Raw genomic sequence first — 23,263 nt, forward strand, 5'->3', positions numbered from 1 at the left:
AATTTTTAATAATTTGGTGCTCTCTTTTTTGCTTTCGCCTGTCCACATAGGCCACTTGCCTGAGCGTGAATCCTATAAAGCAAGAAGCAGAGCTGTCCTCGCCCAAAATTAACACAATAACAACACAAATCACGCTAAAATTAGTAACACGTAAACAAAGGTATTTTAAATTTTTTAATCACAAAGCTCTCAATTAAATACAACCCTCCTGATCAACCATTATCTAATCAGATAAGCGTTCGGGCCGTACTGACAATGAACCTGCGAGCAAAACGACCACCTGACAATAAGAGAAATCCAATGATCCGAGGATAAATAGCTTTTACATTCGCCTTGTCGCAATTGTTCGCTGCCGTCTCAACTACCGAGCATTAATTGGAGCACAGCAGCGCCGCTGTGGCGAGATCTGGAAACTCTAGCCGGAGAACAAAACTTGAACTGTCAGTGGAGACGCGCTCCTCGCTGCGCTGCGTTCGGACCGAGGAGCAAGATCACGTGTGTGTTAGTGATACGACTCCGATAATCAATAGATTAGAATCGATTATTTTTTACTAAGTTTTCACAAAATCGTAAAACAATTTTAAATTGATCTACGCGATGCGTTCTTATCACCTGGAAAAACTTTAATTTTACAGGATTTCACTCATTATGTAAAATTAATTTAGTCCCTTTTGAAATTTGGATAAAGTTTTATTGACAGTGATTAAAAATGGTGACAATAGGTGTTTTGGGGACTTTGTGTGTTTTAGGGGTGGTTTTCCTACCAGGAACTCTCGCGGAGACTTTGGGATCACCACTCAAAGTCGCTCATTGCAGGGCGAAATGCTTGAATGCGGTGAGTTTTATTTGATTTAGCTATGTAGGTCATTAATTAAGTGTATAAGACACATATGGATCAAAAGACGGCATGCATGCTTGTAAATAGTGATAGGTACTGTCAAATGTCAAATTGACATGATGACGTGATTATGTAGAGTACATCATTATCACGAGGGCATATTTAACTGAATTATTAATGGACGATGAGTGTCCCATTTTGTATTTAGCCAGGGTATTATAAGAAGATAAAAAAACAGCTGATTTTCAATTCGAACCATTAAAAAGCATAATGACTTTTCTTAAGATTCCAGCGAACATCTTATTGCATTTGAGTGAAATGTATTTCCCTCACAGACAAATTACCATTTAATAACGACCCAGTTAGATTTTCATCGATAGTATTTCAGGGCAAAATATGAATGTTTAAACTAGCACAACAATAAAATATGTAAAGAACACACACTCACACAAACTAGCCACAAACTAGCCCGTGTTGAATCAGTGTGTTGGGGGAAGGTCATCATACAGTAATATTGAATACAACTTGTATTGGTTGTTTATATTTTATTTATATTATTTTATTTATTCGAAGCGTAGATAGAAATTAGTGTTGATTAACGTTTAGTATTAAGCTTAACAAGTTAATTGTTAAGTTTAGCCTGTCAAGCTTTGCTTTTAAAAAGAGAATCAGGAGTACCACGGCTCCATGCTATTGTTACTTGGTTTTATAAGAAATCGTCTATACAGGGTGAATAAAAAGTCAAGACCCCATCTAATATTTTGCCAGGTAAATAATACAGAGATATCCTTTTGGTGGTCGTGCAACCTCTAGCAGAAAGTTTAATTTTATGATTTAAAAGTTTGGAGTATCCTCAAAAATAGGGGATTTTGAGGGCAACTAAACATTTTTAAATGTAAACCCCCTTCACGTGACACTTCATTTTGAAGAGTTTACAAAATCTTAAAGAATGAAGAAAACCAGAGCTCGCTATCTCTTTTCTATTTAAAATAGTAGCCAATATTACCATTACATTGATTTTTTATTATTTTTTGTAAGTGGAGACTTCAATAGATTTGACGGGCTACCAGTTCGGCCCAATATTCCCTATTTTTGGGGGACACTCAAAATTTAGAAAATAATAAAATAAAACTTCCTGCTAAGGTTGCACGACCACCAAAAGGATATCTCTGTATATTTACTTAGAGAAATATTAGATGGGGGGTCTGGACTTTTTATGCATCCTGTATTACGGTAATTAAAAATATTAATTCATAACGGATATTCATTTTATGGAATGCACTGTTCCAGCTTCTAAAAAGCTAAGCATTCAATTATAACCACCCCTGACTCCTTATGCTTAAAAACACTAAGAACTAACGGTAAACATCGTTAAAACGTTGAAGATACCTGGTTTATACTCTGGAAATTAAGCCCTAATAAAGATATCTGAGTTCATATTTTCTCTAATGGCTGTAATTAAAAGTAGAGCATAAACTGCACTAATTGACTGTAAAATGATCAACTAAGGTTATTCAACTTTTTAATTACTATAATAAAAGCAATTAGTCTTGGCCACATTATAATGTTCTTCATTTTATCGTTGCACTTAAACTGGAGAGGAAAGAAACCGCAGAAGCTTATTAATCTTGCAGATGTATTTGTTTATCTCATTTCCAACGGATTTTCCATTACATTACAGATTATTACATTGGTTTTTATGCTGCAATTTGTAAAACTATCACCGTTAGATAGCAGGATAAGCAGATAGTAGAAAATAGGTAGTAGGATGTTTAATGAAACATTTTGCAAATATTTATACTTTAAACTCGAATATTTTTTGTTTTTCAGTAACCGTTGAATACATTTTACATACACTGTACGTCAACAAACAGTATTTATTAACTATTTGGTAAAATATCATAATCCGATTCTCGTGATCTTATTAGATTCTCCGAATCTTATTTTAGCATAGTTTCCGAAATGACTACTATTGTGTCTGCGAAATAAGTAATTTTTATTAAAATGTATAACTGTTAGTATGTGTTTATATTACTTCTATGGTGATATGGTTACTAAATTAGGAAAACCCGATTTTAGTTAAGAACTCATAGCTTTTATCTTAGGTAGTCGCAATAGATTGCAATATTTGCCAAATTGCAGTGGCATAATACAACGTTAGGCCCTACTTTTAGTTTTGAACCTCCAATTCATCGCAATGGGTGAGAACTCAGAAGAAGATTATGGTTTATTCTTTGGATAACCCCATTTTTGACTATATAAACAACAATCAACTTTAGTTAGGTCTACATACAGACAGATGTTTTTTAGTTTACATACATCTTAATCAATCTCATACACAGCTAAAATAGACATAGGCAAAACCAACAATAAAAATTTACTTATATTTTTTGACCTTATGACAATGTTACTATGCTAAGTATTATCGGCCATCGTTAAATATCACATAATAGATTCTCCTAGCTGCAGTTAAAAGTAAAACATACACTACTCTATGGAGGCTTTATGGGGCTTAAGGCTTAGCTAAGTGTGCTATTTCATACCGTTACCGAATCAATTATTGACTTAGGATGTTTAAACATACATATACACCTCTTTATCTCTTATGCATGGTAAGCCACACAGGTGTGACAATATAATCTAGTATCGATCTGAACACGAGTACGAAATGCTACAAAGTGTGCAAATCTACAACATAGTCCTTGGTCAAAGCTATGACAGTGTGACCAACTGTAACTCCCATCACTATTCGTCACTCAGCCAAAGCTGCCTTTGTCGAATTGACAACACACCATCAACGTAACAAGAAATGTCTTTTGTCACTCAAATTTACATCATTGTTTATTTGTCTGTAACTGTAACACTTGAATTTATCGCTGCTACAAACAGTGGGGAAATGCAAAATATATAAATGCAAAAGAGGAATTTGGAGATCTCAAACTATGATTTGCATAATTACAATAGGCCTACTTCGCCACGGGGAAATTTACCAAAATACCATAATAAGTATATTACCAACCCCAGTTAACTATTTTTGCACCAGCTGTTTCGTTATTGTCATATTTGGTCATCTATACTATTATAAAATTGATGTGGTGTCTGTCTGTCTGGGCAGCTGACACGACTAAAATACTAAACCGATACAGCCCAAAATTAAGCACAAAGATGGTCCACATATCTGGGAATATCATAGGCCTATTCACTACCCTGAGTTCCTCTCGGGCTACGCCCCTTGGATGTGCAAAGTTTTGAGGTGAGGGTTTCAAAAGTTAATATTAATTGGTCTTTTACCTTTGCGTAAACATTTAAATGTAAACAATCAGAACTGCCAAATGCTCATTTCACAATTTCAGACAGCTGATCCGAAGAATATATTACACCACTATGTGGTAGGATTATTTAATCTAAAACTTAATGATGGATTATATATTCTAAATCTATTTCAATGATTATGAAACTGGTTTTCTTGCCGTTGCGAAGCACGGGTACTGCAGCTAGTTTTATTTAAATTAAACTGCGATTTAAATTTTAAAACGAAGAATTTTTCCTAAGACGAATTGAGCACTTCTACCTTCTTGCAATTATTGTAGTTGACGTTAAATTCAATGCAGTATCGAAATCATGAATTTAATTTGTACCAAAAACCAAAACTAAATCTATTTGTTGAAAGATGAATCGAAACCCATTAACTAGAGGCAATGTTTGCCCAGGGAAATGGGTCTTCCCTGATTTAATGGACTTGAACACACCAAACAGGGTGTGGACTGTAGTTTAATGGATTAATAGTGTTTGTACGGCGAATTGCGGAGCTAAAACAACCTTTCAGATTCAGAGTAAATAACATAGGGTTTTATATGAGGGCAAATCAAGGATCCAAGGAATAAATGAACATTTGAAGAGGAAAATTAATGTATAACCTTTTAGATGTATAATATTGTTTTATTACTTTGAGGGATTTATAGGTTTACATTTATTAGGTATCAAGTATGATTGGATAAATTGTATGTGTCAGTGTTTTACGTTTACAATGGCAAACGATTTCTACGAATAAACAATGTAGGTCATTCTATGTTATTTCATACCTTTTATATTATTTATTAGTTGAGGAATTCGTAACTACTATCCGCTTTACCCGTTCTTTGCAATGGGAAGAGAACGTGAAAGAAAATTATTTGTTTCTTTAGATTTTCCGTATTAAATAGTTACTCCGTATTAATGATTTAACAACACACTATTTCACAGCTAATTTTGATCAAATTCTATTAATTCAAGTCCAAGAAAGGGTGTTTGATTTCATAGGTTAACCAACGGGGTATAAAAAGCGCTGATGCGTGTTAAAAATATTGCAACTATTTTTTATTGTTTTATTTTAAAAACTACGCTTACTTTAAATTGTACTTATATTTAACCTTGCTATTATTTTGAAGCCAATAGATCAAAATAATCTAAAAAATACACTGTAGTATAGCAATCAAATAAATTTAATAATTTTGATATTATTGTCAAATAAGATAACACTGTTTACCCTAATTCTATGTTAGTCAATCCTCTTTACCTGTAGCTGAAAATGAAAATATGACAGAAAACGAAATAAAAATATCACAGATAACGATGCACAAAATTTCACAAAACTTGTATCATTATATATTTATGAAACAAAACCCTCCTACCGAATAACCACAATGTAAATAAATCACCAACAAAACAATGTTTAAACATCTTCTCGTTTGGTGAAATAAAGGTATAGTATTTTTGTCGATACAGCAACCCACTACAAGAATTACTACAAGAACTTTCCATAATCAAAATTTATTTTGAAATTAGTCAAGAAATACGATAAAGAAACAAGGCTTTTTACTCTGCAGGGGTAATAACTTCTCTGATAATATTTGTTTGTCGAGCGAAGACCGGGATTATAAATTTCCCAAGAACAGATCCAAATCAGAATATTAATGTTTGAATAATTCAAGCCCGTGCTTCTGAAGGAGATATGCTTTAAACGGGACCAAGGAGCAGGATTAGTGACCTTTTAAACTTGGGATGAAACTGCACTTTCATCAACCTATTTCTTAAAAATTATTTTTGGTAGAAAATTAATTGTATTGCTAAGGAGGTCTGTTTTCAAAAATTACAAGTGCGTAGTTTTTGTAAGACTTGTTGCAATTTAAAATTTTTTTTATTGTATTTTCTCGTGATTTTCGAATAAAAATGTTTATAAAACTAGTAAATTATTTCGCAGCCATTTTAATCGTAGAATTACTTATTTATGGAATATACATACTTAGTATATTTTGCAATATGTTATAAAGTACTCTAATCTATGTACAACTCGAGATCTAAATGTTTCTAATAGTTATTAAAACAATATAGCCTACAAACACAGTGTTGGAACTAAACAATGTCGAGGAAAAATCTACAGAAGTAGAATTTTACATTTTAAAGTTGATTTTAAAATAAATTCAAAACCAAAACACTTGTAAAGTCAAATGAACCATATTCCATTTGAAAGTATTATAAAAAAAAATAACCGTTGTGGTTCACAACAGTTGTGAATTCAACTTAAATACTTAATACTTTCGAAGAGACGACAGTTCTTTCAATCCTACAATGTTCCTTTATTTACCAAAAATTGAAAATATCTAAAATAATTTAAAAAATGATGTTAAATATATGAGTTGCATAGTGTTGGAACAGTTAAATGTGTTAGGTACTAATAAAATCAACTATATCAGCAAAATTATTCAAATGTTTGATAAACATTTAATAAAGCATTCCTTGTTAAAGCAAGCTAAGCCCTGTAGTTGTTGCCACATCCAAAATATTCCCAGTTACAATAGAAGGAATATCTGAGAGGGCAAACTTCATAAATGTTTTATACCGTTTGCCTTCCCTGAATGAGAAACTAACACAATGTATTGCTTTATATACCCTCGCTCACTGATTTCAAATATTCTGTATTATTAAAATATATTACATCAGTAAAAGTAGTTATAGTTTCGTTTATACTCAGTTGATCAATAAAAACGCACAAGTAGTTATGCTAACTTATTTTTATAAATAGACTAGCTGTACCCGCGGGCTTTGCCCCGTTTAACTTCATAAGAAGTGAGCTCGTTCGCATGGCTCAATCACGTCCTGGTTGAAGTTCGTTCGCTACGCTCACTCACTTTTAGGTTGGAGCTCGTTCGCTGCGCTCACTTGACTTCAGGTTAGCTCGTTCCCTACGCTAACTCGCCTCCAAGTTGAAGTTCGTTCGCTACGCTCACTCACTTTTTGGTTGCAAATTAATAATAGTGCTGCACTCTGTTGGTAATCCTTGTAACTTTAATGCTATTTAACATCATAGAACAGAACCAACATGTTTAATTGAAACAGCTGTTAAGATTCATTAATTCCATTTAAATATGAGAACTAATACGGTTAACATGGGAAACTCCAGAGCCACTGGGGCGGAGCCCAAGAGTCCGATCAGAATAAAAACAGCTTAGGTTTCCTAATTAATGCCTAAAGAATCGGTGTACCGAATTTCAGCCTCCTAGGTAAGTGGGAAGTGGGAGAATTAGTGATGAGTGAGTGAGTGAGTGAGTCAGTGAGGACTTTGCCTTTTATATATATAGATTTCCATGATATTTCAATAAATTATATATTTTTTAGACTAAATATCTAAAATTAAGATAGTAAAGGATGTTAATACCTTCATTTGTATAAGCTGTAGCAAAAAAAAGAGGTTTGAGAAATTACAATTAAATCAATCCATTTTACTAATTAAGTAAACATTCAGAACATATTAAACAATTCTGATAAGACTATACAAATAAATATGATTTACTGACTATCCCTTTTCGTATTAAAAAATTACTTTATTTAAATAATGAAAATGCCATCGATCATAAGTGAGTTATTAAGGTTCAAAAGTAAAAGCGTTTTCTATTCAAACTACTGGGGTCTTCACTAATCTTTTTTACAGTAAGCATATGTGTTGTGTGACTACAAATTATTAAAACACAAATACATAGACCATTGTAGCAAGTCCCCAGGTTAAAGGTCTGAGGTTCAAATCCTGGAAATCACCAACGGTTTATACAGTATCTATATGATAAACCCATGACGCGGTGGTTCACAACCCAGCTCAAGTTTTAGGTCCAATTATATAGAAAACAAAATGTAGGTTTTGAAATCCAACATTTTTATAATGGAGAACCCTTTTATACTAAAACTGTATATGATGATTAAAATTTATTTCAACAATTCACCCCTACTAGATTCAAAAGCAATTTCACAAGGTATAGATTGTTTCACTTTAATTAATTACTAGTGTCCCTGTTGCTCGAATTCGAGCAATTGCTAAGCATTACAGGCGTTATTTTAAACCGAATATCAGTCATTATTTCTGATTACTTTAAAAGATTCGACTCAAAGATTATGGAATGGAAATACTCAAGATGTACATAACCGATTATGCCAATTTATCCACTATCTCTAGCTTTTTCCAATGTAATTATTTACGCCAACCCAAATTCAAATAGTAAATATTACATTTCAACCAAGTCAGTAAATGTTTGTAGCAAACAACTGTTAAATTAGCAAACTTATTGACTGTTTTCAATTAACATATGATCTTCTTCTCACTTTTAATTTCTGACAACAGCTGGAGTTTCATAACAATTTTTGTTTCCCATGCTAATCTTATGGAGAAATACGAAACTTTAAAGGGCTTCAGGGCCTCACCCTCTAATTATTTCCCTAAAAAGAAAGTTTCCTGCACAACTTCACGTTACGCTCTTTCCAATGACGCCAAGAACATGTAAATCGGTTCAGTAGTTTCGGAGGAGTAATTGTCACAAAAAACCTGCTTGCGTATTAAATAAGTATAGATATTAAAACACTAGGCTGTAGCTGCTAAACGGGCCTATCTCTAAAACTGGTGTTGGTGTTTTGAGATAATCGTTGTTAAAGTTTGTAGGTTATGTTTGGCTGTCTGCGTTGGCAGTCGTCTATGCTTGAAGGGCCTGATGGCACCATCCGACTTTAAGAGTCATAAAAAAAAAAAACTGAAATACACAATTCCAAATTATAAAAAATAATACTAGAATACACGTCGAAGCAACCCTCCTCTCAAAGGGCCCGTCCTAAAGATTTAGACTAATGTCTTTGGTTAGGTTATGTTCGGCTGCTGTCAGCGTTGGTACTCGTCCATGCTAAAAGAGTGACACCAGCTGGCTTTCAGAGCCATACCAACCAAACAAACTGAAATAAACCATTAAAAGTGATCAAAGATTATACTAGAAGACATAAGGAAGCAAAATAGCGAATCTCATCTATAAGGGCCCATCTCAACTTAGGTCCCTTTAGCAGCTACAGCCTAAAAAATACCCCTAAATAATAATTCTTTCTTTATATCACAAAGTATTGCTGTATGGAAATCAAACATTTAAAACCAATTACAAGAAAAAATCTAGAAGGAAATTAGTTACTGTGGTGGTATCTGTGGTATCTTTGACTAAGTATACCAACCCGGGAAACCTGATCGGAAGAGGCCGCTCCTTTCGACCAAGGCGAGTTTCAATAACTCAGAAATATGGTAATGTTTGAGATGAAAAATCAACACATTCGGATCGAATGGCGTCGGGGCCGAGCCTCCACAAAGCACAATCACAACCGTGATTGGTCGGCAAATAAACTTTTACACTTTATGAGGCAAATTGTCAAATAAATGTTCTCCAGCAATTAAAATATTTGAATAACTCAAAATTACAATCGAGGGCTGGTCTGGACGATTTGTTCCGAACATTTCATCAGATGTTGCAATGAGGTTGTACGCTGCAGAAATAATTTATTTTTCAGCCTAAAATTAGTTAAGTGTGTAATTCTATAGAGAGAGACAGTGTGACTAAGCTGTTTACTCTATAATCTGTGCCAATAAAGACGAAACCAAACCAATCAAGAAATAATCATAGGTAATTTTATATTTTTAAACGAACAATTTATTTTTAAGAAAAATATATATTAAGGAAGTTAACCTTTATGACGGTAAACATTCTTCGTTATATATTGATCATCCTTTTGGATCAAGTAATGATAATGGACAAGGTTAGTTCTGTCCATTAGAGAGGCTGCTTAACATTTTTGTGGAAATTTAATTTACTTTAAAACTATTTCTTGCTCTCTTTAGTATTGTTAGACACCATTAAATATGCAGAAACACGTATGAAAACATGCACCTGATCATCAGGATGGTAGGTCAACTTGCATTAATCAAAGTTAATACATCTACACATTCCTTTAGGCTAATTCTAAAGAGGATGAAAAAATGTATTTCGATTGGTTGGTACTCACAATAATTACTCAAATCTTTCCTATTCACATCGGGCAATAACATGTTGATGCAAAATACAAATTCATTGGATTAATCTGTAGGCTACATACCAGCCTTTTTTAACCTCCTTAAAAAAAACCATGTTGGATAAATTCAAGGAAAAAATGAAAATTTTTTGGGATCAAAGGGTGAGTCACGTAAAAATATCATAACTATCACACATTGATAATTGCTATACTCTGTACGATATGATCTGTATCTTGGTTTAAGGCTCGGGCAAGTCCCAGGTAGACGGAGGGCCAGGAGACAGGTTCCATCATACAGACTTTAAACCTTACAAACACCAGCTATACTTTACCCAACTTGATAATTCTAATAGATACGATTAGAATTTTACCAATCCGAACCGCCAAGGTGCATATTTTCACAGAGAACTTTTTTATTTTTGGAAGCTTGGATGAATCGTGTAAGCGTTTAATGGAGACAAATTTGTCACTTACGAAGAACAGCAGATTTTATTTAGAGCCTAATAATCAAGCACACCTGGTCCAGAAGAAAAACTTTTGACTTTTCTCAGGATCGAACCGACGACCTTCTGATCTCAAGCGAGCGCTACTCAACAATACGTCATAAACAACGCTTCAATTTCGTAAAACACACAGCCTCATCAAATTCAACCACTTGCGACCGAAAACGTAACGTAATCTTCTCCATTTATCATCGAAGCCAAATCAAAAGCCATTTAAAAGCCTTCAATCGAACCATTTCCACCAAGACTCATTTTGATTGCATTTCCGATCTGGCTGAATCAGCTGAGTGATAGTGCAGCAGTGAGCTACTATGACAGTTTTATTTATGTCGAGCGCGTGTGCAACTCTGACAGTGCATAGGTTTGCTGAATAGCCTCATTAATTGTAACTCATGGTTTATGCGCTTGTCCTCACTATGAGTGATGAGGGATTCCGCTTTTGCTGTGTTAACTGCAGTCACGTGAGCAATGGTTACTGCTCGAGTTTGATAAACAAAATGATGTTTGGGTTGTTTTATTTGTTAAACTGTTAAAATTGTGATTGGTCTTATAATGGTTTAGTGGGTATAATATTCGATATTTAGGTACAAGTTTACATCGCATCTACAGGAACTAAAACTCCATTTACATTTGTGTTTGTTTCTGCAATAGTTAATTTGAAACAAGATTTGCGAAAGTTTGCAGTAAAGTGCTTTTAGTTTGACTTTGTTAAAAGTTTAAGTATTTTACAGTTTTGTGATGATCATCGACACAGTCTGTTCCTACAATAAGCAATTACGCAAATTTTGTTTTTATCTAAAACATGTAACAAAAATGTATTTATGAGATTAAAATGACTAGTTCTCTTCTAAGTTAAATTGATTATTTATTTGTTGTGTTCTAATTATTGTGATTTTTTGATGTTTGGTGGATAAATTCTGGTATAGGTCAAATGTAAAATACGATTGTATTAATTAATAACCGAATAGAAAGATAACAAATGACATAATAAATATATAAATCTCCCTTTATTCTATGGTTTAATAAAAATATCTATGAATTGGAATATCCTCTTCATTGACTTTGGACTTCCTCATAGAAGTACGAAAGGTCTGTTCCTTCATTTCGTAGGCTTTTTGACTTGCAAATTTACCATTATTACCATAACTTAACGTTACAAACATTTCCCAAAGATTATAAAATAAAATATCTGCTATTTTATTGTTTCAGTCTGATCATAGTGTAGCGCACCTAATAGAGTATAATTGAAATCAATTGCAAACTATTTTTATTTTCGTATAAAATCTGTTCGATACTCATTAAGTTACCTGTTTCCTGAAAATATAACAATGAAAGTCACCGGTAACAAATAAACCTAGTCGGGGCCAGATGTAGAGAAATGTTCAATTTTGGATGCCAATGTAACCGCTGGGTTTCCTTCCTTCCTTTAATGTTATCCGACCTGGGACCAAGGAGTCCTGAATTATTCAAACATTAATATTCTGATTCAAATCTATTGGAGGGAATTTATAATCTAGACCAACAAAGTAGCACAGTTTATGCATCTGTGGGTTCAAAAGGAAATTGGAGCTGCAGGTTAAGCTTCTACGAGATAATTGTCTTAAAACATTTATTTTTTGAACATGTCCTATAGCCAGGGTTAGGTTTATTGCAAATTAAATGATGATTGTGTCATAAAAATTGTACTATACGTAACGGTCGTGGATTAATTGCGCCAAAGAGTTCCTTAACTGTGCTAGCCCTAAAAGGTCCCAAAACATTTTCCGTTGTGCCAAGCCCAAGCCAGGTAGGGGTGAGTTGTCGGCAAAAACAATGTCCTTGTTTACGTGTCATTCTAACATAACCCAACCTATCCTAACATGAAGGCAAAATAACAAAGATTTGTAATAATGCAACAGAATCGATGTTTAAGATCAATGTTTAATATTAGTTTCGCCAACAAAAAACCTACAATATACACAACAAAGTAAAAGTCTTATAATCTCTATATCAATGATATCGTAAATTGAATCAAGTGAGCTTTGAAAGGAGGTTCGCTTCTTTAGCATTGAAAACCCAGAATTAAACAAAAAAATCAAACACAACTCTACCTAACGGTCGTGAAGATTGTTACGTGACGGTCGTGAAATCATTTGTTGTCCACAAATACAGATACAAAGAATAGACAAAATTTCATTGTAATTCAAATTACAATAAAAACACAATACATAATTTTATCATGAGGGTAAATTCAAAAAGATTGGTCCTGAATAAGACATTTTAAAAATCTTTTACAAAATGAATAGGCCTACATCCATCCTAAACCTTATTACTGAATACAATTCGTTGGATAGAATTTTTAAAGGTGATTACCCAACAGCTCGGAAACTTTATCAATTACTCATTTTGAAACAATAACTAAAAAACCTTTGGATTTAAACTGGGTTTTTGACCTAGAAAGTTTTCAATAACAAATGCATTAATACCTTGGAATTTAAAACTGTTTGCCCTCTCTTTAGGCGGAAAAGAAATATGAATTGCTGCCGAAAAGTACAAATTTCCTTAAGAAAATAATTTTGTTATAGTAGTTAGGTTAAAATGCGGATTTTCATATTTTTGTGGTTTCATTACATGGCTTAGAGTAACAGATTCCGTTTGTTTTCAAACAACAAACTTTATGATGTGTGTTTATACATTTACATTACATGGACCAGAGATTACATTGTTGTTGTCCCAAGTCAGTCAAATTGACGGTCTGTTAGTTTCAAGGCAGGTTCACGGTTTGTAAACTTGATTGTCATTGTTGTATCATGTGTATGGTCATTGTTGTATACACCATTTACTACCCGTGTGTAAACTGATTCACATGATATGTCTCTTTCATACACATTAACAAGAGTATAATGTGCTAGGGATTGCAGACTTGATACGTGCGTTAAAGTGTAATAAAGTGTTTTACTTGGATGTGTTTGTAGGTGGTTTACATTAGGTACTAATACATTTATTTTTAATGGAGAGTCGATAAAATAGGTTCGGTAATGTGTCAATGTTCTTTTCCGTTTATAATATTCTGCAACGTAGGTGATTCGTTATGTTGAATTCAAATAATTTAAATTAACATTTATGATGGTTTTATTTATTGCAACTATAATTACTACACAATTTTAAGCATAATTTATTACATAACTGTATACATACATATTTCCGTCTCACCATCCTAGGAAGCAAGGCTCTTGTACGGGATCGCTTATCACTGAAACTACATTGTAGGGATTATCATTTAGATAAAAACCATTGGTGATTGGCGGGATTTGAACCTGAGACGTCAGGGACTGAAGCCCCGCGCTATACTACTTAGCCCAGCTCGCTCCCCTATGTATAGCGAGAAAATACAAAAGCTCCAGAATATAGTTTAGTCAACGACTTCTCTATCACTATAGGGTTCTTATCTCAATTTAGCACATTTAAAATATAATTTAAGAATTTGGTTTTTGTGAAACAATGCAAAATACGTTTTTACAAAATCCTACTAAATCTATGTCAAAATAAACGCCATACTAATGCTAATTTGTCAAATTATTTCGGAACTACAGGACCCCAAAAGCAACTCACTTTTAAATAAGCAATCCATTTAAAGGTAAACAGTTATCAAAATTAATTCCCTAAAAACGATTGATGCCAAAGTCATCACCATAATCATCTGTTGATCTGCATCAACGCCGCAGTCCGAGAAAATCAACAGACAGGCAATCAAAAGCGGCGCCAATAGTGGTATAATTTTTCAGTAGGATTGAAATATGACTATTAATGTGTTTGAATAATTCAGAACTCGCCTTCAATCTGGAATAGAGAAGAAGAAAAAATAGATAAAGAGAATAACAAGCGAACGAGCGACGGGACCGGAGTGAAATCCTCTTAAAAGTATTCATTGTGACTAAGATAACGCTATTTATAAATTATAATGGAGCGTCAATCTATGGAGAGCTTTATAAACCGCTGGAGATTATGGTTAATCTCTAATCAGACGAACCATTATTAATCTTTATCTTATTAGACGATGGAGCGCTTTTAGTCTGCTCCCTTTTGTACTGAAATGGAATAATTTAAGAAGTTTTGGTTTGAATGTTAATAAATGTAAAAAATGGATGAACTACTAATTGTGGTTGGTTTTGAATTTGTTTGGTTTAGAGAAAAGTTGTGAAGTGCATGATCATTACTGGCGTACAGGGATGCTAATTTTTTACATAAAATTTTAAATATAGCATAATATAAAATATTGAAATGTTAGCCAAACTTCTTAGAGAGTCAAGGTAGACAACATTAATTAATAACAATTAATTACATTAATACTTTTTCTATTCGTATAAATTGAATAGCTTATGAACACACAATACACAGAGAAAACAAAATAACTGTGAGATTTGTATACTTAAGGCATTTATCTGCTTTACAACTCAAACGATAAATTAAGTTTTTGAAAACAAAACTTTAATTTCACACAATTAGATCGTGTTTTTGAATCAAAACTTATACAATAACCGAATCTTTTCCTAGGTACTTCGATCATAGTAATTTATATATAGTTCAGAGTTCATTTATACATAGTTGGCCATAAAGTTGTGCATATCCTAAAACTTGAGAGATGCTATTCTCACAGTCAGAATACAAGTAAATGTTGAAGACCAAAGTTAGCCCCGAGTAGCCAATAACTTCCAGCTCAACAATAGGTTCATTGTGCGCCATGGCGACTCCAATATTGTAGACTTCAACTTAACATTTTGATCTTAGGTCAGAGCAATAATACACGTTCCTTACAACATGCTTTAGGTCTTAAAATAAGATCTTTTACTCCTTTGAAAGTCTACCTCATACGAACTGTTTGGTATGGTATAGTAAAATAGTCAATGGATTTGTTGAATTTTATTTGGATACCATTGATTTTGGATACTGAAATAGACTTATCCATTTGGGCTAGTTGGAGAACATATTTCTTTTACTAAAGATAAGTACTTAAATGAGAAACCATAAAAAATTTCATTGCGACAATGCACACAAAAAGATGTTTTTATATTTGTACGAAACATTAATACGACATTATTTTCTAGTTTAGCACATTTCTAGCCTGCCTTAGTTATATATTTTTCTAATATTTGACTTGTCTTGCAGTTTTGGAACGAGTCGGACGCATCGACGTGTTTACAAATTTCCAGCTGTCAAAATGTGAGTACAAAACATAACATTTTACATTCATGCTAAGATTAGTTATTTTAGAAGTTAGTTTATTTTGTTATGTATTTATTTATTTTTTCAATAAATATTCATCTTCATTGAATGGGGTTTAAAGAGTAAGGTCGTTTATGTTGAAAACTCCGTTTAATAAACGTCACTTCTAGATAAATATTTTTAGCTTGCATGGAACAGCTGGTTTTGCAATATTCATAGATTGAATAATCAACGGAATTTGTAAAAAAATACATATATACAGTACACTCGTCATGCATATTAGTTTCGGATACTAAAATATTCACAGCTTGACAATGTATTAAAACAGCTACAGCTATTACAATTAATTTGGCAGTTAAAAATATTTAAAACCATTATTGACTATAACATTAATAAATACTGTAATATTTCCTAACTAGCAACATCTTTTACTAACCATATTTTACCTGGCCTTCAAGACATTGAACGGAATATTTATGTCCGAATAAATGGTGGCTATATTGGAATCTTATGCAAATTTTATTGAGTAAGGTACCTTATAACTTTATAAATATTTTCAATTTCTTCATTCCTGAACACAATTTTTGTTATTACGTTCGTGCAAATTTTGACAGTAATTTCGATGATTCGTATTCATCGAATAATTATGCATTTTTCATAATATATATACGTTTTTTGTTATGTGTAAGTAATCATTACTCTTTTGATTAGGTTTAAATAAATACAATTATTTATTTTATCAAATTAATCTTGTATTTTAATTAATTATTTTATTTTATGTATCAAATTAAGATAAGAAGTAGACATGACATCTCTGTAGACGAATTTGCGAATTTCAAGAGATGTTGACTGGCCTAAAATATATAAAGCATAACCGAAACAGTTTAATTTATTAGTTAAACATTTGATCTGTTGTTCTCATTTTAAGTTTTCATCAACTATGACTCCGACAAATTTGAATGAGTTCGCGAGCATGTCTTTAAATTGATCAGCCATCTGATTGATATGTCCAGTGCACTTAAATACATCATTTTACTTTTTTAATTGTTTAACCAAAGCCCATTTTAAAACCAATTGTCTAACTCATTAAACGTGTTTTTAGCGAAATAGTCAGATTATTAAGATTGTTGTTCTTAACCAAAGCGGCTGTGTCATCAACATAACGAATTTATAAGAGGTGTTTATGTCATTCACATACATTATAAAAAGGATGGGACCTAAAACTGAACCTTGAGGAACCCCATATGTAACAGGAACCCAATTTAATTTTAATTTTACATGTTACAATAGAGAAGATAGTTTTTTTTCCAGAACATCGCCCAACAACTAGTTCAACGCCTTGTTCAGGTTTATTAGTTCCTCAAAGTTTCAAGAACTCATAAAAGTTCATAGCATTTGCACTGCTTACGCTTCAGCGCACCTATGTTGACTTTTGTTTCGAACATTTCAACATCAATGGCAATATAAATGTTATATTGGGTACAGCAATGTTATTAACTATCAATGGAATTTATGGGTTAAGCCTTAAATCAGTTAACTTCAAACAATGTTTGAATGCCAAATATAATACATAATGTATTACTTATTTGGTCCTATTGCTATTGGAATTTCTCAAACCCGTATTAAAATTGTAATTAAAAGAAGGTCTACTTAAGGATCTTGCTGTTTTATTAACATTGCAGTTCTCATACAGATGTTATGACAAATAAATAAGCAGTTTAATGATAAGCAGTGTTTTGAGGTCTACGTTGTTAGTTTGTTTACGTTTCTCACGATCATCTTATCTTATTAATATTATAAACTAGCTGTACCCACGGGCTTTGCCCCGTTTAACTTCAGAAGTATTCGCATGGCTCAATCACGTCCCGGTTGAAGTTCGTTCGCTACGCTCACTCACCTTTAGGTTGGAGCTCGTTCGCTGCGCTCACTTGTTTTCAGGTTAGCTCGTTCGCTACGCTAACTCAATCACGCATTAATTACCGGACGGATTGGGCTGAAATTTGGCATGATGATAGCTCACATTCCCGATTAACATATAGGCATATTCTTATCTCAAAAATCCTTTCAGGCTCCGCACCAGTGGCTCTGGAGTTTCCCATGTTAACCTTATTAGTACTAATATTTAAATGGAATTAAAGAATTTAGTCAGCTGTTTCAACTAAAGAGGTTGGTTCTATGATTTGCAAAAGCATTAAAAATTTATAAGATTTACCAACAGGGTGCAGCACTATTTTTTCCATTTATGAAAACAGCTAACTTTAACCTTTAACCAAGCAGCAACAAAAAACTGTGATACGCAATGAGAACTGTCTGTTTACAGTTATGTTTATGTTTTTAATTTCACGAATGATTTGTGATATTTTGCGAAACTTTAATAATTTATTTTTTCTATTGTTTGGGATAAGTGGTAGAACATTATGGCGATGGTAGATGTGTAATACTACAGTATACCGTAAATTTCAAAAAGAAGCAAATTTTATCATACTGTGTACTCCCTCATTGCAAACGCAAAGTTTGAGTATAACAGTGTATTAAGCTTAATGCTACTTATATGCCCATCCCGTACGAAGGACGGGTACTCTGCTAGTACTTTTATATATTACTATAAAATTAAGTAATTAACTGTCTAAAATAGTAGTTTAATATCCGTAAATGTATCACAAATATTTTGATACTGCAGTCTGGCTTTAATGAGGGAGATATTTGGTTTTAAAAGATTATTTTTGATCTTAAGGTTTCGGCCACGCAGTGTAGCACTGCTCACTGTCTCTACGAAGTAAGCTGATCTAGCTGGCAAAGCTCAAGCTTCGGTTAACAAGGTCCCGAGTCCAAATCCAATTCACCAAAAACTCGTATCCATGGATTATGCTAAAACCTCTAGGTGTAGCCAGAAGTAATGTGTAAAACTGTATTAGAAAAGAGCCTAGCGTCCTAGAATGTAATGTGAAGGAAAGATGTATAAAAAACTATTTGATACCACCAAAGCTCTCTCAACTCCGGGCGCAAATTGATTTAGAGGTAGAGCGCGGTTCTCCAAGGTCCCGGGTTCAAATACCTCGAATCACAAATTACTGTTAGCTTTGATAATGCACTCCACGACCTCTTACGTCCAAACTAAAATAATAAGTACAGTTTCGGGGTACAGCGTCCTAGGATGCGGATGAATGGCACAAAACCTCTCTGTGCTCCAAGGCCCTGCAGCGTTTAACCGGAGGTGTTTTGGCCAGGTCGGGTGGGTCACGCCCCAGCGGCCCTGATCTATGTGGGTCGCCCGCAATTCGCCGGTACACGGCAACACGGCCCCATAATGAACATCGGTTACCTGAGGAAGGTCGTACACCTTGATTAGAAACGTGGCGGTTTAATTTGATGTGCTATTTGGGTCAGATTTGCCGACAGGTGCATTCACCGCGCACGCCCGTCTACCACGTCTCACGGCAGATCTACTTTATACTTCCTGTTCCCATGGAAACCTTGAAACCAAAGAAATTTGGATTTTTGGGGATTTAAATTTAAAAAAAATCATTAATATTAGAGTTAGGCCTAATGTACTTTCTTACATTTTCAGTGTTTTCTGTGTCGTTATGTTTATAACCATTGACAAAAAGATTTAAATATAGACTGTCAGCCATGCTGTGGTTACCATGGTTACCATAGGTTCTGGCGCATACCGCTGGGAGCGCCTTGTAGTTACGTACTGCGTAGGCCGTAACTACATGGTGCTCCGAGCGGTGTGCGCCAAAACCCGCGGTGGTAACCTCAGCACAGCTGACGGTTAGTCTATGGTATAACTTAGTTACTCAAGAAATGTCAAGAGTTTTTGTACAGTAACGTTTTACTTAGTAGATTTATCCTTAATGAAGGTTTATTTATTTTATGGTTAATTTTCCTAAAATTTAGTATACTCGTTAAAGCGTTTATCTTGTTAAGTAAGTTTAATGTACAATCGCTTGGAGTCGAACTAGCGACCTTCTTCTCCTAAGATAAAAATAGTAATTCCATTTTAAGTTAATAGTAAACTTAAGTAAACAGTAATTTGTCTTTAATAAATAATCAGACAATTTAATGGTTTGTAATTATAATATTTAAGTTGAAATATGTTAAAATTAACTTATTTCTTAGATTTTGGGGTCTTTGACCTATAAATTATCTAAACGTCTATGGATATGTAGTATGTGATTTTAAAAAAAATAACCTCGACCAATTACATTAACTTATTTGAAAATAAAACGTCTTAAAAATAATTTGACAGTCTTTTTTTCTTGTCAAATTATTATTCCACCATCCAAACCCAACCTTCATTAAAGTACGAAACACAAAAAGTGTAAAGCTTTTAAATTGGTGAAATGAGTTGCTGACAAAAAAACCAAATAACCACTATCAAATAATCTTACGTGCTTTATTACGTACTCATCTTTTCAGCTATAAACCCGGCCGCTTCCTCTTCCAGTAATAATTATTGGTTGAGTTTTACCATCATTTTTGAGGTGATCAATTCTTCCCAGTATAAACGCTCTTGTTAATTTCCTTACTCGTAAAAATAACATTAACCTACTTGTATTAATTTATGCTAAACACAATCCTTGTTTCGCCATTGCCTGAAGGTTCAAGCCTGAAAAGGCAACAAGCTCTTTGTCCAAGTTTTGTGTAAAAATAATTAACTAGATAATACCTGGTAAAATTAATTGTCTACATGACAAGTTTTAGTCTCTTACTTTAACAACAATAATGATCATGTTGTTGACAAAACAAATGAAGGAAAGTCGTTTTATTTCATCTCTACTCAATTATAAACTACAAACTGCAAGCTGCGAAGCTTTCGGCGATGTGTTTGGTTCAAATATTTATATTTTATCCAACAGTGGTTTGTCCTTGTTTGCTTGTAATTGGTTTACAGTCGCTTTTGAGGGTTGATTTTAGTTAGGAAATTAAATTTGTATGAAAGGTTTAGTTGGGTAAAATACCTACCTGATATAAAATTATATTTATTAAGATTTGACGTATTGTTTTATTTACATCTTGTACTATATCATTTACTGTATAATCACATATAGAGAAAGTGTAATGATTATAGCCCTGCAAATTTATATAGACATTTAAGAATATCAAAATTACATACCGTGCTTGAAATATAATATCTGTTGCAATTTTAATTCACAAAATATTTAAAAATTATCGAAAAACACCCTTCATACTTTTTTTTATAGACCTACAAATGGCCTTAGTTATGATGTTATAGTTATGGACGATGAAAATGGTTTTTGGCGTTAGTCATGTTAAAATAAAATACATATAATCAAACGCTCCATTGCAGGCCTACATTACTTAGACAGTAAATGTTTGGCCTAACCATTAAGAAAATCTGTTACAAAACATCCCTCACGTTTACAAAAACAATTGAATACGAAATCACCCGACCCAGTTTTCATACAATTTCACAATTCCAACAGTATGGCTATTTATATCAGTAACTAGTTCATGAATGAGTGTATCTACATTGTTTTACTACCGGAAAATTGTTTTGTATATCAATAAATAAATACAACTCCAATTCGAAACCCCTTTCTAAAAACCAATAATAGATGGAAACTCAAATGCCTGTCTAAAAATAAAAAAAACCTACTTAGGCCTCGTACTCAATGACCTCAACATTAACCCTAAACCCTTCCCAACAACCTAAACCTAAAAAATATTAATAACTACTGCACGTTATAAAATTAAAATTTATTTAGACCTCGTGTTCAATAACCAACACGAAAACGATATCCAACAACTAGAATCAATAGACATTCTAATCATAGTACATGCTGCATGTTTAAGAAAAAAGCCAAGCCAAAGATGACAGAAGATCCTGCGCGAAGGACCAGACCCCCCACGTGGTCGCTACCGCTTGGCGCGAAACCACTCACATGGCCATCGATATTTTAATTGGTTATTTACCCGCCGACACTCGTACAAACAGCTGATTGCTTCTTTCAATTACAATGCAGTCATTTCTTCCGATCTTCTCATTTGCATCCGCGACCTCCGAAATGGACCACACAGAGGCTTCTGTATTTATTTTATTCCGTTCCCGATAAGATTTTTGGAACTGTGAAATTTGATTTAAATGACTGACGGTGTTTAGTTGGGTTTTATTGACGTGATATGCTGTGTAATAATTCGTGTTTTTTAAGGAAGAGGGCGTTACTATCATAATTTGCTAAGTGCAAATTTTAAAAAGGTGTAAGGTTGTTTCTAACCCAACCCAACCTAATGTAACCCAGCCTAACCTAATCTAATATAACCTAACTTAACACAACCCAACCTAACTTATTTTGTTGATTCAAAAATTTTTATGGTGGCGTCCTTCATCTTGAAAAGATCCACATTTTCTAGAACTTTGGTAATTTGAAACCCTACGTAATAATAATCTCCCTTAACTATCTTAGGTTTATTTAGATGGTTGGTTATTTATTAATCGTACTTTTTGTCAGTAAAGTACTAGAACGAAACTATGTCTTCATCAGAACAACTGGGTGACTAGAAATTTATATGTCATATATTTATAAATCTTCTTCTCGTTGTATATTATTTACTATACGCGCTACCCTAATAAGTGCAAACTTACTAAAACGTTTATGAAATGGTTTTCCTCAGTTACTTTTTTGGTGAGAATCATACTATCAGTAATCATTCCAAGGCAACAACGCACTACCAATCACAGAAATTGTTCTACAATTCTCTTGAGGAAACTAACCCTCAATAAGGTTTTGTGTGCACTTTCTAAGGGCAAACATGTCCAAAAGAGAATTTAGAGGATTTTTTCCATGACTCATGAATATTTCGTTTGACCATTTTTCCTACTAGAATTCTATTATTGGATAGTATAAAACGTCTAAAGAAACATACTGTGGTTTATATCCAACACTAAGTACATGATTCCTACTAAGCTCCAAGTCTCGGAGATTAAGACACTCGGTTCGTCAAGGCTATAGTCCCACCAATTAACCACAGGACGTGATGCAACCTTTAATCACCCGCCATTATTCCATTGATCAGCTGATCGGAGTAGATATTACCCCAGTTTCCACCGTCACCGGCGCGGCGCCCCTTTCACACGTAATTGCTGGGTATCAGCCGCTCCAGTTCGATCCGATACAATACACCGTAAACCACCGGCACGAGCCAACCTGACCGCACTGGGTTACTCTATACTCTGCGATAGTTTACTACTGGGTCATTGTGCTACAGGGCGTTCGTGGGAGGATGAAAGGCACGGACACAAGAACCGGAATGGTGTGGATCAATTACGCAATAAGTAAACATTTGTCTATAAATATTTTAATGGAACTGAACCAATGTAGAAACCAACGGTTACAATTAGCTTACATTCGGG

At 33.6% G+C, this 23,263-nt stretch overlaps 1 protein-coding gene across 1 annotated transcript in view; it reads left to right on the plus strand.

Annotated features, from left to right (window-relative positions):
• The first annotated feature begins 460 nt into the window (after positions 1-460).
• Positions 461-23,263, plus strand: part of LOC128987082 (uncharacterized) — a 51,646-nt gene continuing 28,843 nt past the window's right edge. The window contains exons 1-2 of the mRNA XM_054407778.1: positions 461-835; positions 15,829-15,882. Coding sequence (XP_054263753.1) covers positions 710-835; positions 15,829-15,882 — 180 coding nt within the window. The 5' untranslated portion in view covers positions 461-709. The remainder of the gene's footprint in view (positions 836-15,828; positions 15,883-23,263) is intronic.

This window comes from Macrosteles quadrilineatus, unplaced genomic scaffold, assembly GCF_028750875.1.
Source record: "Macrosteles quadrilineatus isolate MER2022 unplaced genomic scaffold, UCM_ALF_1.0 Scaffold_2__2_contigs__length_208266976, whole genome shotgun sequence".
Taxonomy (NCBI): domain Eukaryota; kingdom Metazoa; phylum Arthropoda; class Insecta; order Hemiptera; family Cicadellidae; genus Macrosteles; species Macrosteles quadrilineatus.